Genomic DNA, 16,165 nt, shown 5'->3' with positions numbered 1-16,165 from the left:
ACCATTTTACTTTTTGTTGTTGTTGTTGTTAGTTGCGAAGTCGTGTCCGACCCATCGCAACCCTATGGACAACGTTCCTCCAGGCCTTCCTGTCCTCTACCATCTTCTGGAGTCCATTTAAGCTCACACCTACTGCTTCAGTGACTCCATCCAGCCACCTCATTCTCTGTCGTCCCCTTCTTCTATTGCCCTCAATCTTTCCCAGCATTAGGCTCTTCTCCAGTGAGTCCTTCCTTCTCATTAGGTGGCCAAAGTATTTGAGTTTTAGCTTCAGTATCTGGCCTTCTAAAGAGCAGTCAGGGTTGATCTCCTCTAGGACTGACCGGTTTGATCGCCTTGCAGTCCAAGGGACTCGCAGGAGTCTTCTCCAGCACCATAGTTCAAAGGCCTCAATTCTTTGGCGCTCAGCCTTTCTTATGGTCCAACTTTCACTGCTATACATTACTTTTTACTCTTGTTTTATTCCTGATTTAACTGCTTTTATTATAATTTATATATAGCTTTTATGTTTTTTGTAGTTATTTGTACGCTGCCCAAAGTCATTCCGTGAAGGAGACGGGTGGTTGCTACATATGATAAATAATGTGTGGAACTATTAAAGAAATAATTAAACCTTCAAGGGCTGCAAGATAGTTTAGCCAATCAAATGAATGCAAGATTTCTACTCAAGTGTTTCTGAGGAAAGCACAGGGCACAAAGAAAATCTAGAAAAGAAATTGGCAATTAAGTGCCCTCCAATTATTTGACTAATGAAGAGAAGGACAAGGGGGGACATGATAGCAGTGTTCCAATATCTCAGGGGCTGCCACAAAGAAGAGGGAGTCAAGCTATTCTCCAAAGCCCCTGAAGGCAGGACAAGAAGCAACAGACGGAAACTAACCAGAGAGAGAAGCAACCTAGAAATAAGGAGAAACTTCCTGACAGTCCGAACAATTAACCAGTGGAACAACCTGCCTCCAGAAGCGGTGAATCCTCCAACACTGTAAGTTTTTAAGAAGAGACTAGACAGCCATTTGTCTGAAATGGTATAGGGTTTCCTGCCTGAGCAGGGGGTTGGACTAGATGACCTCCAAGGTACCTTCCAACTTCTTCTTCTTCTTCTTCTTCTTCTTCTTCTTCTTCTTCTTCTTCTTCTTCTTCTTCTTCTTCTTCTTCTTCTTCTTCTTCTTCTTCTTCATTATTATTATTATTACTATTACTACTACTACTACTACTACTACTACTACACTGGTTGGAGCTTTTGATTTTATAAAGAAATCGTAATCAAAAGATGTGTTTCTTTTAGTTAACTTGACAGTGCTCAGGTTTCCCTTTTAAAGGAAATTCAACCACAAACTAAAACATCCAGCTCAAAAGCAGTCAACATAGTAGGAAGATGTTAAGACTAGTTTATATTTAGAGAAATTCTCTTTTGGCTCTGACCCAAAATGTTACACCCACCAATCTTAAGCTGTGTGGCTGCAAAAGGAACAAAGCAACAACAGTTCCCATACAAAAGAAAACAGAGTGGGTACTGAGTGATGAGTCAGAGAGAGGAATTCTCCAAATTCCACTGCTGTTGGGTCTGTCAATGAAGACTACGATACAGAAAACCAGTGTAGCAGCCTCTCTTTTAATATCCTTTCAGATTTTACAATGCAGGTTTATAATCCTGATTACTTTTAAATATGTGCAATTGGATCAGTGTCAACTACATACATTTTCTCCAGGAGGATCTGTTCTCAACTTGGCCCTTTAGATCAGACATGTCAAACACAAGGCCCGGGGCCCGGATCTGGCCCGCGAAGTGGTTTCATGCGGCCCGCAAAGCTATCCTGGAAACAGTGAAGGAACGGCCCCCACTGCCTTGGCCCTGGCCCAGAGACCCTCAGATCTGTCCCACTCCTGCCCGGGCCCCCATAGGCACCCTTGATGCGAACGATGTAGAGCTGGCCACGCCCACCCAGTAGGCCATACACACTCTAGCCACGCCCACCCAGTAGGCCACGCCCACCCAGGCCATACCCACCCGGCCCCCTGAGGGCAACCGCAATGCTGATGTGGCCCTCAATGAAATTGAGTTGGACACCCCTGCTTTAGATCTTCCAAAAGTGCACAATAGCCCTTGAAATTGAATCCATCCACCTGGGTGCTGGTTGTCCTCTTCTCTTCCTTTCTATCTTTCATTAAAGCCTTCTTCATTAAAGCCTTCTTCAAAGAGCTACCGTATTTCCCCAAAAATAAAGCCAGTCTTTTTTTTTTGCACCTCCAAGAGGCAGCGGGTCTTATTTTCAGTGGTGGTGGTGGTGGTGTCTTTTCCACTCACCTCGCAGCACCAACAGCCCCACCCAGCCAGCCCACTTCTTCTGTGGCCGAAGGAGCAGCTTCATTCTGCAGGTGAGAATGGAGCTCCGGCCTGGAAAGGCCTCTGCAGCAGAGAACCGAGCTATAGATCAAATCCATAACTCAGTTCTCGGCTGCAGAGGCCTTCTGGGGTAAGTCTTACGGTAGGTCTGAAGTAGGTAGGTCTGAAGTAGGATCGTTGGAGCCTAATCCTTTGTACACTTAGTGAGAACTCTGGATTGATTTGTTCAGTGACCCATTTGTTTGTTTTCTTGGCTACCTATATAGCATTCTCAGGTATCTTCTCCAACACCAAAGTTGTCAATGTTCCTTTTATTCTGCTTTTTCAAAGTCCATATACCTGTGATACCAATCAGGAAATAAACTACTAATCATATTGGGCAGCATTTACACACCTTGTTGTTACTCCTGTAACAAAAGTAGCCCCCAGGTACCTAGCAAGAAAGTTTTTCAAAACATGGTAATCTGTTATTCTTTCAGATTACTGACTAATATAGGCTAATATATAACTATTCAATATATTAAACAATTTAGGCATAAGCAGGCAGATAAACTAATATTTGTGTCAGAAGAATTTCCTGGTTCGTTTCCAGCTGGGGAAAGCCGACGATGAAGAAATCTGAGGACAGCAGCTACTGCAAAGCAGGTGTTTATTTCAGGAAGGCAAACAAGTGACAGAGAAGTGACTTCAGCGTTCCTGCCTTGCAAGGTGGTCTCCCAGTCCTGAGTTGTGATTTTTATATGCTTTTTCTGTCCTAAGGCTATGGGTTTGCTGGTTCCTTCTTTTGTGTTTTAATGGTTGTCCAATGTTCCCTTTCTTGTCTTAAGTGATATTTCTTTTGTCCAGTTTCTATTTGGGGAGTTAATCCCATGAGGGGCAGGGCAAGGAGTTCTTGGTGGCTTTGCTATCTGATTTTCCCAATTGCCGGCTTGCCTGGTTTTGCAACATTTTATGAGGTGTCACAGAAGTTCAGCAAAAGGCTTTTACAGAAAAAAAGTGTGTCTGCATGTTTTTCTAATGGGGATGAGAATATGGGACTTTTGTCAGGGTACAACAACTGGATCGGATTAGCATCTGCAATCTCTCTCTGCAAGCACAGCTAGGTGGGCCCGCTGGTTTCCAGAGAATCTCCAGCAAATGAAGTAGCAGAAGAGATACCTGGAGGAAAAAGAGAAACTCCAACTGGATACTGGTTAAAATCTTTTCTTTCAGATATAATTCATAGCAATAGAAGTGCCTATTTCCCTACTCTTTTGTTTTCTGAGTATCAGCCAAAGGTTTTGTTTACCGTAATTTGATCTCTCCTAGAAAGGAAAGATCCAGGGGAACTGACTTGAGAATCTCCATAGACATTTGGGTCCAGGGAAAAATTTACAGGATCACTATAAGGACTTCTCCTGACACTTGGTGGATAAAGTTGCCTGGCTTTGTATTGAACTGTGCTAGTTTTGCAGATCACATGCAGTTGACTAAGCCATGATCTTGTGTTATCTGGGAGGAGTTTCAGCCTGCTAGCCTTGAGGAAGTGAACAGGATCTTTAATACTGATGATTCAATCTTCTGGAGAGGGAGTAGTTCCACCTGCTCTGAAAAAAGTGGTCACTGGATTAGTTGGATTTGGTGATTTTTATCCTGCTTCAACCTTCCCTTAGCTGTGCTTGTTGACTGCCTTTGGCAGACCTTGATGCTGTTAGTCTATCTGTCCTGATCCTCCTTGATGTTTTAGCGGCTGTCAATATTTGACCAGGGTATCCTGGATTGGCTCAGAGAGTTGAGAGTAGGAGATATGGCGTCATCTCCATCCTCCAAGGTTGGTCTCCACACCCCACTCCTGAAAGGGTGGTTGCAACCCTGTTGCCCTTCAAAAAGGCTGTAAAAAAAACCTGGCTATTTCCTTGGGCATTGTGCTCAGGTTGCATACAGTTCTAATTTGAGTGCTTCTTGGAGAAATAGTGAACACTTCCCAAGTTCCCCAATTAGAGAATTATTTTTTTAAATTGGATTGGAAGCTCATGGTACTTTTAGAGGTGCACAATTGTGTTTTAATTGGCCAGGAAGACCTACTGTATATGCTCAAGGATATTACTCTGAGGCTACATATCAATGCTACAGCCCAAAACAATAGTCTTTCTTCTCTTCTCTTCATACAAGGACAAACTATATCAGTCTAAAAAAAATGCTAATAATTTTTGTGTCAAGTTTCCAACGTATGGGCTTTTCAAGTGACTCTGAGGCATTGTTTACCTTAAAAGTCTTTTATTATCCTAATACACCAGCAAATGCTTGCTCGAAGGAAGCTGGAATCTGAAATCTCCGCCCCTTGCACAATATATTAAAACACATTTCTCCGCCTTTCTAATTTTGTCATTAATCATATTCTCCAATTAATTTAAAGAATCCGTTTCCCTTCCGGTAGAAAAGCCGCCAAGGTCTGATCTTCTCTAGTTAAAAATGGCCTTGAAAGGTGCAATCCTACTCATCCCCCTCCCAACATTAAACTAACTTTCTTCAAGCAATACACAAGTTTAACATATGAAACGGCTACTTCTTCATCTCTTGTCAAGCAATAACATTAAATGTTAGCAGCGTTGACATTGCCTTTAAGAAAACTGCTATTAAAAGCTGAAATGTAGGTACAACTGAATTACAACCCTTAACACAGTGCACCACCATTGTCTGTCTAGATTAGTGTTTCTCAACCTCAGCAACTTTCAGAGATGTAGACTTCAACTCCCTGAATTCCCTAGCCACCATCCTGGCTGTGGAATTCTGGGAGTTAAAACTTATACATTTTCTCCAGTTCTTTCTCTTCTCTTCTGCTATCTCCAGATACTGCAGTGTCCATTACCTTGAGTTGTTTTGTCTTTCTTATTAAACAATTGTTAAATCTGAGGTGTTACGTGGCAGGTGTTTGAATTCTAAAATCCCAGAGCACCTTACCTTCATTTTATATTACTTAGTGTATTTTGTGATTCCCACCAATTCTTGCTTGCAGACAAATATTTTTTTACAGACATTCCAATGCACCACTGTTGTTACTTTGTTTTGACATTGTTTGTAGTCAGTCTGTGCCGTCTTCTTGCAGCAGCTAATTAGGTTTCTTCAGCTTCTTTGTAAAGGCGGCATTTGCTGTTTGTTGCTCTCTTCTCAATTCTGCTTTTGCCTGCATTTGTTCTTGAGGCCTGGTCTTAGCCAGCCAGAATTAGCCCTGTTTCTTCAATTTTCCTGCTCTTAGCTGTTGCCAAGTCTTGTTATATGCCCTGCCTGCTTTTTTTAATGTACTGTCCATGTAATACTTTGCTATGCCTCTTTTTCATTCTTCAATTGGTCTTTCTTGTAGGCCAGTTTGGTCTCTCCAGTATTCAGTAAGCTTGCGTGGCATACTACCTTCAGTACATCTTCTTCATTGTCCTTCAAATATTCTTCCAATGGCCTTGCTTCTTTTTCAACTATCGGTGTATTTGTTAACATTCCACACTTGCTTATGCTCTCTGGTAAGTAGACTCTGTCAACGACACTGGAGTTTGGACATTAAAATCTTCTTCACTCTCATAATATATCCACTTCTAACCTTCTTGACTTCAGTGTTCTTGATGTTGTCAGCTTGAAGGATGCCCAGGTATTTGTAGTGATTTTCTTTACCAGACTCTTGATGTTATTTCTATATAGGGCATCCTGATACTTCCAATTTTCAATATTTTCCCCTGTTGATAGTAAGGGTGGCACATTTGTCCGGTACAAGCTCTACTGCAATAACTTGGATGTATATATGGATAGGGACGTGGTGGCTCAGTGGGTTAGGACGCTGAGCTTGTCGATCAGAAGGTCAGCAGTTTGGCGGGTTGAATCCCGAGTGCCGCGTAACAGAGTGAGCGCCTGCTACTCGTCCCAGCTTCTGCCAACCTAGCAGTTCGAAAGCATGTAAAAATGCAAGTAGAAAAATAGGGACCACTACGGTGGGAAGGTAACAGCGTTCCGTGCGCCTTTGGCGTCTAGTCATGCCGGCCACATGACCACGGAGACGTCCTCGGACAAACGCTGGCTCTTCGGCTTTGAAACGGAGATGAGCACCGGCCCCTAGAGTCGGAAATGACTAGCACGCATGTGCAGGGGAACCTTTACTTTTACATATGGATAGTGTTGAGCAGTGATTCTATTTCACATGGTGTTTTCCTATATAGCTTCAGATTGTCCATGCAGAGGAGGTAAGATAGCCTGACAGATGTTTTTAATGTTTGATAGCTGTGGCCTGACTTGTTCAGTACTGTTGGCAAAGGAATCAATAAGATGACAAACAATAGTGGTAATAATGATTCTCCTTGAAAGACTTCTCTCTTGATATTAACTTCTCTGAATCTATCACCACTGATCAGCAACTATGTCTTCCATTGATCTTTGCACAAAGCTTCTAAAGTTTCTACTGGCGCCTGTTATTTCTAGGCACTTGATTAGCCAATCATGTGGTATGGAGTCAAATGCTTTCTTATAATCATTCCAAGCTACATTCAAGTTCATCTTCCTTCTTTTGCAATTTTCCAAAGTCATTTGGTCAATTAAGAGGTGATATTTTGTTCCTCAGATGTCTGGGCACTTTCTGCTCAGACAGAAAGAGCTTGTTTTCAACTAGATGCTGTTTGACTGCATCAACTACTACACCAATTAGCAATTTGAAAGAGGCTAGTAAGCAGGTAATAGGTCTTAGTTGCTTGGTGCTGCCCCTTTTGCTGGATCTTTCATTATCAGGTAAATTTTTGCCAATGTTAATCAATCTCAATTTCATCTCCTTGCAATAAGTTAATTGCTTGATGATGAGTGGATGCAGATCAATTAAAACTATACAGTTCCATCTTCTCCTGGTGCCGACCAATTCTTGATTTTCCTTGCCCTCTTCTCCACACCATTTCTTTTATTTCAGCTTCTTTTTTATATTTATCCACCTCCCTTATCCAGGCTGCATTCTTATTATTATTAAAATGTTTATGCCGCCTAATTGCCAGGCTCTCTGAAAAGTTACCAAGTTTTGTATGCAAAAGGTCCGACATCCAGTCCTTGGCATGTCTAGCTAAAGAAGATGATGCAAAACAGGTAAAGGAGATTCAGAAGAGTCAATCATAATAAATGACATTGAGTCTGACTCAGTTTAAGGCAGTTTCCTGTCCTCTTAAAAAGTCTGTTCAACTACAATCAAATCACTTACATCTGGGTATTAAAACAATACTTTTCATGGTTTCGTGGTTTGAAGATGCTAGATGTTGCAGTTGCAAGCCAGGGCATTCTGCCAAAGAAACAAGCCAAGAACAGCAGCTCAAGATCTGGAGTGCAAACTCAGTTGCTTGATGTCATCAGGCAGAGGGACAAGGGAAAGAAAAACTCTCCATTTATGGCAAGCAGTGGATTGGTTTTTTCCACATCAGAGAGTCTGTGCAGTCCTTTGCCCACCCCCAATCCCATATTGCACATAGACAATCAACTCTCCAAAAAGTGACATTGAGAATACATTGTTTTAAAAGACAAAAAGTAAGCTCCTTTTCTTTGAAAGCATTTCTACAGGGCTGATTTGTGTCTTTTAAAAGAGATTCATTTATGCCCTTTGCCATATATTTCTCTAGCTTAAGGTCCAAAAGGTCCTATAGATTCATTTAAAAAATAAGATTCTGAATTATTATGCTGCTTACAAGACATTGCTTCCCTTCTGTTAATTATAAAAGAGCAAATTAAGTATATTTTAGGGTCTCATATGAATGTGCTAATTTGTATTTCTCTTGCCTTTACCACTTTCTTAGTCTGTTGTTCTTAGCTAAGAAACTAAAAACAGATGGCCTCACACAGCTGAAATGTGTCGGCAGGTAGATTCACGGGAGAAATTTTAAAGGCAAAAATGATCAAGGCACTTCAAACAAGGGATATCTGGAATACAGAATAGAAAATTTCTTTCTATGAAAAGCTGCAGGCAAAAATTTAGTCTGATCTCGAGGTGTGCTGCAAGCTGTATTTAGTATATTCACAAAAGCACTGTGGTTTTAACGGCTTCTATCAGCAGATCCCCTCACGATCTTTTTCAGTCTCTGAGGTTATCATACTCTACAATTAATCTTCATTTCCACATTTCCATACTTTAATGCTTGTAAAAACAGAGGAGGGGATACTGTCTGTATTGCAACTGAACACTTGAGCATCTTAAAGATCAGTTAAAAATAAGTTTTTAATCTTTACAGTTACAAAGTGGTGTTAAAGGACAGTATAGGTGGTTCTTGCTGAAAAGTGAGCACTCCTCATAGTCCCAGCCATTGCAGTGTCCCTTGGTTCACAGGACCGCCATTTGCAACCTTCACTGCTGGCTTCCAAGAAACAAAATCAATGGGGAAGCTGGCAGGAGATCACAAATGGTGACACCTCCCCCCCCCTTGATGTCCTCTTAACAACAGCACAGGATTTGTATAACAACAGCAACTGGAAGTGCTGGACCTGCCATCACTAAGCATTGCAGTCACATACAGGTAGTCCTTAAGTTACAACAGATCATTTAGTGACTGTTCAAAGTTACAATGTCTCTGAAAAAAGTGACTTATGACCGTTTTTCACAGTTACGACTGTCGCTGCATCCCCAGGGTCACGTGATCAAAACTCAGATGGTTGGCAATTGGTTTATATTTATGACGGTTGCTGTGTCCTGGGGCCATGTGATCAGCTTTTGCAAACTTCTGACAAGCCCAGTCAATGGGCAACCCAGATTCATTTAATAACCACGTTACTAACTTAACAAGTGCAATGATTCACTTAACAACCGTGGCAAGAAAAATCGTAAAATGGGGCAAATTCACTTAACAAATGTTTCACTTAGCAACATAAATTTGGGGCTCAATTGTGGTCGTAAGTTGAGGACTACCTGTATAGTATTGTCCTTTACAATCGCATTGTTGTCATTAACTGAGGGTTAACTGTAAACTTTAGTGAAAACTTTGCATCCAGAAAATCAGAGCTTTGGATCTGCCTTTTTTTTTCATGAGAGTAACAAACCAAAACTAAACAAAGGCACACCATGTACCCAGGATACAAATTCTGGATTTTTATAATACAAGATTTAGGCTACAGGGCAAAATGGGAAATCTAAACACAAGACAGCCTCTGCCTCTGCCAATAAGAACAAGAGCTACCCCCCTCTTCCCCTACACACACACACACACTGTTTTAGCATTCTAAGGCAAAGGATACTCATATGTTGCTGTGAACTCATTGGTTTAGGATTTGGACATACAGCCCTTCCTTACAGCCCACAACTACTGCTGTCCTTTGCATTCCTATAGGATGACCCTTCTGCTGCTGCTCAGCCACAATTCATTCCTGGGATGGTATTTCATTTCCCTCTTTGTTGCAGCAGCTGGAGTGCAGACCTTAGAAGCACGGCATCCAATTTTTAGGCAAGGTCCGAACAATGAGGAGGAAGCAGCCTTTTGTCGGTACCAGAACAGGCTTCTGGGGCAACCTTAGCAACACATATGTGTCTTATGAACAACTTCTCTCAGACACATGCAAATAACACCTAAAATCCCTCCCCTGCTCTAGACACACATTTCCCAAATTTTCCCCTAGTATACCTTCCTAATCCCTTTACAAAGTTACAAAACCCACACTCAGCATTTTCCCCTTGAGACACAGGGAGTGGTTTTCACAGAAGACAAGTTGGTAAAAATACCTCAAGAAGGACTATCCTTGTTGGCAAAAATGGAAGGATTCTAACCTCTTTCCTTACTACCGGTAGGAGAAAGGGAACAGAAGGCTCCCACTTATCTCCACGGGGACCAAAGCAAAATAGCTCAGTTTGCAAAACAGAACTATGGGTAGCTGCTTCCTTGCAGCCAAAGGGGGCAGGTTGTCCCACCACCAACAAAAGGGGATGGCTGAGAATGAGGCAACGTTCTCAAGGCCGGGTAGGGTAGAGTGCCTTCTGAGCATTTTGTTTAACTTGTCCAACTGAGCTATTTTCAAAAGTTCGGATTTCTTTCTCAAAGGCCAACCAAAGGTAAACTAAACAAAAACACTTAGAAGGGACTTTGTTGGGGGGTGGCAGATAGGTCTCACCACTCTGAGGCCAGCAAGGGGAAAGGTAAAGTTTCAGCTATTAGAGCCTTAGTGGGGTATCATGCCAGGGAGTTAGATGGGCTTGTGGCCATGCACAATCAGGATGTATGTCTCTCGCAAAGGTGATCCTTTTACATAGGGACTTCATCCCTTTTCCACCGATGGGTTCACATTATCCTGATCAGTAACAGGAGGTGGGGAGGCCTCATCATCTCTGGATTCACCAGATCTAAACATGCAACATCTCCATCCAATCCTTTTTTCCCCCCTCTCTACGTTGTCTAGATCAATTGGCAAATAGATATTCACGTACAATTATTTCAGAATACAGAACTGGATGGTTGGAATGCAAGGAGGCTGTTAACATAGGAGAGCCAGAAGGTGTAAGAAAGAGCTAGTTGTAAAGAAGTAAAGAAGAGAATGAAGGCATCACATACTTGTCTAATAGATAAATTCAACAGGAGATCTTCAGGCTATAATTTGCAGATCTGGCATTAAGCTAGAGTTTGACTAGCCATGGTTAATTAAATGAACCACAATAACTGGGTTCACACAACATGGTAACTCAAAAACCATAATACAACATTGCAGCTTGGCCCAATGTGTGAACCCAGCTATACTGTTAAACATATGACTGCAACAATTACCAATGAATTAATTTATTGATTAATGTGAAGAACCATTCTCTGCATGGGAAGTCTTTACAATTTCTACAGCAAAGGGCCCAATTTAAAACAAGCTAGCCTGCATTTCAGCCAATTTATGACTCATTTGTGAAATGCTCGGTATCCAAAGGTTTACCAAGGATTGTCTGAAACGGTATAGGTTCTCCTGCTCAAGCAGAGGGCTGGACTAGAAGAGCTCCAAGGTCCCTTCCAGATCTATTCTATGCTATGCTACGCTACGCTACGCTATTCCCTGCAGCAGTACAGTATCTGCAAAATAAACACAGGTTTGTGTTTATCAGACTCCCCAAATCAACAGTTGGCTCTACGTCTCAGCTCCTAATTTTGTGTGGCTAGGCTTAAATTGAAAATAGATCTAGAATCTAGATAAGGATTTTTATTGCAAGCTGAACTGGCAAGATACATTTAACAGGAGATTGCCCTCTGTCAGAATAAAAATGCAGTTCTTTCTTATGTCCAAGTCAGTATAAGCTTGCAGCTTATTCTGCCTGCCTTTCCCACATCTCATCAAAGTCATTTTCATGTGCTCAGTGGCAGTTTTTTATTGGCAGGACTGACATCTTTGTCCTTAGAACTGTTGACTCTTGGCTTATGTCTCACAAGATTCGGATATATTGTGAATATCTATGTAAAGGGCAAATTCACATTTCACATGCCACAACAGTCAGTGCAGAAATATGCTACCGCATTCCATCATTGTCTCCCCTTATTAGATATTTGCTCAAGAGGCAACAATTGTAAGAAACCTGCAGTATAAGAAAGCAATAACCCATGAATTCATCCTAGAAAAGTTCTCAGATGCAAAGTACAATAGCATTACTGTTTGATAGGGTATTTTGCATATCTAGCAGACAGTGTTCCAGTACTCAAATCTTCACACAGTTCCATTCAATGAACACTTAAGTAAGACAAGGAGTCCTACTAAAACAGAGACTGCACACAAAATTAATTAACAATTCCTTTTAATGTCTGAAGGAAGTATCTGTCCTTGTGCAGCATTTTACAGCCAGAAGTAAAAAAAAATCTTAATTATGGGATATCACCGAATCAAAAGAAAGCTTTGTTGAAAAAAACGACATGTATAGTGCTTTAACCTATTCAGATACTCTTGTCAGGTCGAGTTGCTTGCACTTGCTCAAATCATCTGTAGCATATATACAGAGGAAGAGCTAAGAAAAGTTAACAATCAGAAACCCAGAAAACAACTTTGAGATGCTGATGCATCTTAGGAAAGCACTGTGTATAAAAAAAAAAATCAGATGGCATTCTCTCAAGAGAAACAGGATACCAACAGGAAATGGTAGAGACAGCAAATCTGGAACTACCTAACGTGATGGTTAGAACTAGAACAGGATAGAGGCAACATTATACTCGCAGACACTTATCTTTCCTACACCTTTTGGTAAATGCAAAATGTTAAACAGGAAGCTGCCATGCTGCAAAGTAAAGCATCAGCATATAACATCATCCTTATTTCCACCATTTCATAGGTAGTATATAAAATATACAAACTGTGGGTGGCTGTAGTCCAGTGTATTGTTTGGAACTGAGTCTGTTGCTTCCACCCATCAAAAGACAGAGGTAAGCAGGGTTGGAAGACTGGAATAGTGGTTGATTGAGGGTGAATGAACTTGCCAGTTGACCCTCTGCTAAATGGCTCTTTAGAGACTATGTGCACACCTGTGACAGCTGTTTTGCCACAGGGCATCTTTTCCTGGGAGGGCCCACAGCAACATGTCCTCAAAATTTCAAATGCCTTCAACAGCCTTCCAAAGATTAAAGACTTGGGGAAGTGAAAAAAAAGAGAGTTTTGGAGACAGAAGATAGAAAAAGTGACATTAAAAGATACAAGTCCAAGAAAAATGCAGTAACAGCTCTACAAAGAAGCTTGCATGGATCTCCCAAACAATTCGTAGGATGAAATTTACTTCTCTTTCCATTCAGATAGAACTTTTAATTCTTCTACCACAGAGAGCAACAATCAAAGAAAATGCCAGGCTGATGACTCCAGTTCCCAAAATTTCTGTTCTATTCTGACTGAGAATTCTGGGAATTGAAGGCCAACGCATATAGAATTGATTGGTTTGGAGAAGCCTAATCTAAAGAGACTTGCTGAAAAGACAATCAGAAAAAGAAATCGGAGTTGCTACCAGAGTTACTGCTACCTAGACGGGGATTCCTATTACTGAAAATAACAACAAAAGCATGCATATATGGCCAGAGCCTTTTACTAATGTTATTTTGTTCTAAGCCCTACAATAAAACTGAAAGAGAGTTGAGCAGAATCTTCATATTCATATTTATTCATAAATAAATAAATAAAATAATAAATATAGCATATGAACTAGCCCACAGGTCGGCAACCTGCGGCTCCGGAGCCGCATGTGGCTCTTTAAGCCGTCTCCTGTGGCTCCCAGTCACCCAGTGCGCGTGCACCACTCCCAACGGGAGGAGGTGCGCGTGCACCTCTCAGAATGGCCGGCGGTGGTACCCGTTTGGAGACCTGCTGCCGCCGTTTGGAAAGCTGCCATGGCCCGTTTACAGAGCTACCGCCTTCGGTATCTCTGCAAACGGGCCGCGGCAGCTTTCCAAACCAGTGGCAGCAGGTCTCCAAACGGGTTATCGGGCGGAGGTGCGCGCGCACCTCTCCAAAGGTTTGGAGAGCTGCACGTGCACCTCTTGGAACGGGCGGCGGCAGTACCGGTAGCTCTGAAGGCGGTAGCTCTGCAAATGGGCCGCGGCAGCTTTCCAAACCAGCGGCAGCAGGTCTCCAAACGGGTGTTCGAGCGGAGGTGCGTGCGCACCTCTCCAAAGGTTTGGAGAGCTGCGCGCCCCCCTCTCCGAACAAGCGGCAGTTTGGAGGTACCGGGGGGTGGCTCTGGCAGCGGCCGGGGTGAAGGCGGCGCCGCAACACAGCGCCCGTCACCAGGGAGACCTGTCGCCGCCGGCGTGCAGGTGTGTCCACATAAAAAAAAGTGGAATCGCACGCATGCATCCATGCACACTCATGTGCAAAAAAAACATTTTGTGCATGCACAAAATGTTTTGTTTTTGCACATGCGCGTGCGTGGACGCACACGGCGGCTCCCATTTTTTTTTATGTGTGATGGAACCGGTTCCCAGTGGAGAAGACATTTTGTGCCCATATTTTTTATTAAATTTACACACTGACCAAAGTGAAAAAAATTCATACATCCAAGAGGTGTGTTTCTTTTGTCAAGTTTGGAAGGACCCAGAAACCCAGAATCCGTGAATCTGTTTGCTTGGAGACAACAATGTACCATAAACCTCTCCCTTAGTGTCCACCAAGCTTCCTGACTTTTTACCTTAAATTTAAAATGTAGAACCAGCTCTCAGCATCATATTTATGTCCAAGAACATCTTGGGGCCCCAAATGTTTTCCTACCTACAAAATATAGTTGACAGCAGTAGCCCAGTGCTCTCTTTGGAAATGTGCTCTGCTATACAGGTAAAGGACAAAGTGGCAGGGAGGGTCCTGGAGGAAGGGGCTGGCAAGTCACATTTTGGCCAATTAGTTATTTGCAACTGATTATGTCAGGTTTTTTTTATGAATGGGCAACCCCCCCCCAATCTTCCATGTTCTCAATGCACTCACATTTTTTCAGTATATATACTAGTCGCAAATGTTATAGAGGCCCAGCATATGCTGAGAATCAGTTCACTAAAGAAGATTCAGAGCTTGACCTAAAGATAAAGGATGAAACCATTTAGGTTTACCCTAAATAAGAGGCCTCAAAGAATCCAGTGTGTGCTCCCTTATTTATAATTAAAATAAGATGGATCTACTTACAGAGCCTCCAAGCCACAAAATTATTTTAGAAAATCAGATTTCTTTCCTGACTTCCCCTTTTTTGGTCGCCAATAATTGCGTCAAAGCATATACACCAGAATAATCAAGACTTTGTGGGCACGTTAGACATTCTTTGAGACATCTTCCTATAATATCGTTGTTTATCTTTCAGATGCCAGTGTTTTTTTGTTGTTGTTTGCTGCAACCGCAGCCACTCTCTTTTAGAACAGGCACAAGGCAGGAAACCAGCCTGAGGGCAAGTAACTTTTATTGGTTCCTTTCCTCAAGCTGCACTGGAACGTCAGCCTAGCTGGGCTAAAAAAAAAATGCCCAAATTCTTCTTTCAACAGGGAAGAGAGAACTAAAATCATACGTAAGTACATGGACGCTAAAGAAGCGCTTCCTAACTTAAGAGGCTAGTTGCTAGCGCTTGGTGCAGGTCCCATGCAAGAAGCAAGATCATCCGGGGAAGGAGCAATTTACTAAACGGGGATTCCTACAACTAATACATTTCGGGCAGGGGCGCGGCACTCTTACCCAGGCGGGCAGCTCGTTCCGACCCAGGCTTCTGCCCAGATCCATGGCGCTCTTCACCGTCACCTCTTCATCGCCCAGGACCTTTCCAGCAGTCTGCAACGATCGCTCCTTACTCAGTCGCCGGCTCCGCCAGCCCATGTAAAGGGCCACGCCAGCGACCACGAAGCCCACGCTGAGCCCCGCCCGGCCGGCCAGATACACGGGGAGCAGCCACAGCAAGCGCCGTCCGATCGCGCCCAGCGCCGTCAAGGCTTCCGCGGAGCCGAAACCTCCCGGCAACCGCGATCCCGAGTCGGAAGGAATCGGATCTGAGGCCGCCCCAGCTTCTCGCTCCGTGGCCCGCTCCATGGTGCTTTCCAGGATCGACCGGAGCGCGAGAAGCACCAGGATGGCACTGCGGCTAACTCAACCGGCCTTGAAGTCCCGCCGCTGTTGCAGTCATGGATCGAGGAGGCGGGGCGCGATCGAAACGACGCCCCGCCCCCCCCGCCAGCGGATTGGAGAAGGAGATTCTGAAGGCGGAGCTAAGTCTGCAATAAGCCCGCGGGACTGCGTTCTTTTGATTAAGCGCGGATTCCCGAAGGAAGAGACGGTAGAAGCAGAAAGCCGCGCCCCTCCTTCCTGATTGGGCAGCGAGCGTTCCAAGATCATGAAACTAAGCAACGGCTTTCTTTACAGGAGTTCTGACTTCGCTGCGCATTCGATGGG

The 16,165-nt window shown here is 43.1% G+C and overlaps 1 protein-coding gene across 1 annotated transcript in view; it reads right to left on the bottom strand.

Moving 5' to 3' along the window:
* ESYT1 (extended synaptotagmin 1) overlaps positions 1 to 15,876 on the bottom strand; it is an 80,743-nt gene extending 64,867 nt beyond the window's left edge. The window contains exon 1 of the mRNA XM_083355438.1: positions 15,458 to 15,876. Within this exon, the coding sequence (XP_083211564.1) occupies positions 15,458 to 15,805 (348 nt within the window). The 5' untranslated portion in view covers positions 15,806 to 15,876. The remainder of the gene's footprint in view (positions 1 to 15,457) is intronic.
* Positions 15,877 to 16,165: the final 289 nt, after the last annotated feature.

The sequence above is a fragment of the Vipera ursinii genome, assembly GCF_947247035.1.
Source record: "Vipera ursinii genome assembly, chromosome: 2".
Classification (NCBI taxonomy): Eukaryota; Metazoa; Chordata; class Lepidosauria; order Squamata; family Viperidae; genus Vipera; species Vipera ursinii.
This window is presented reverse-complemented; position numbering and strand designations above follow the sequence as displayed.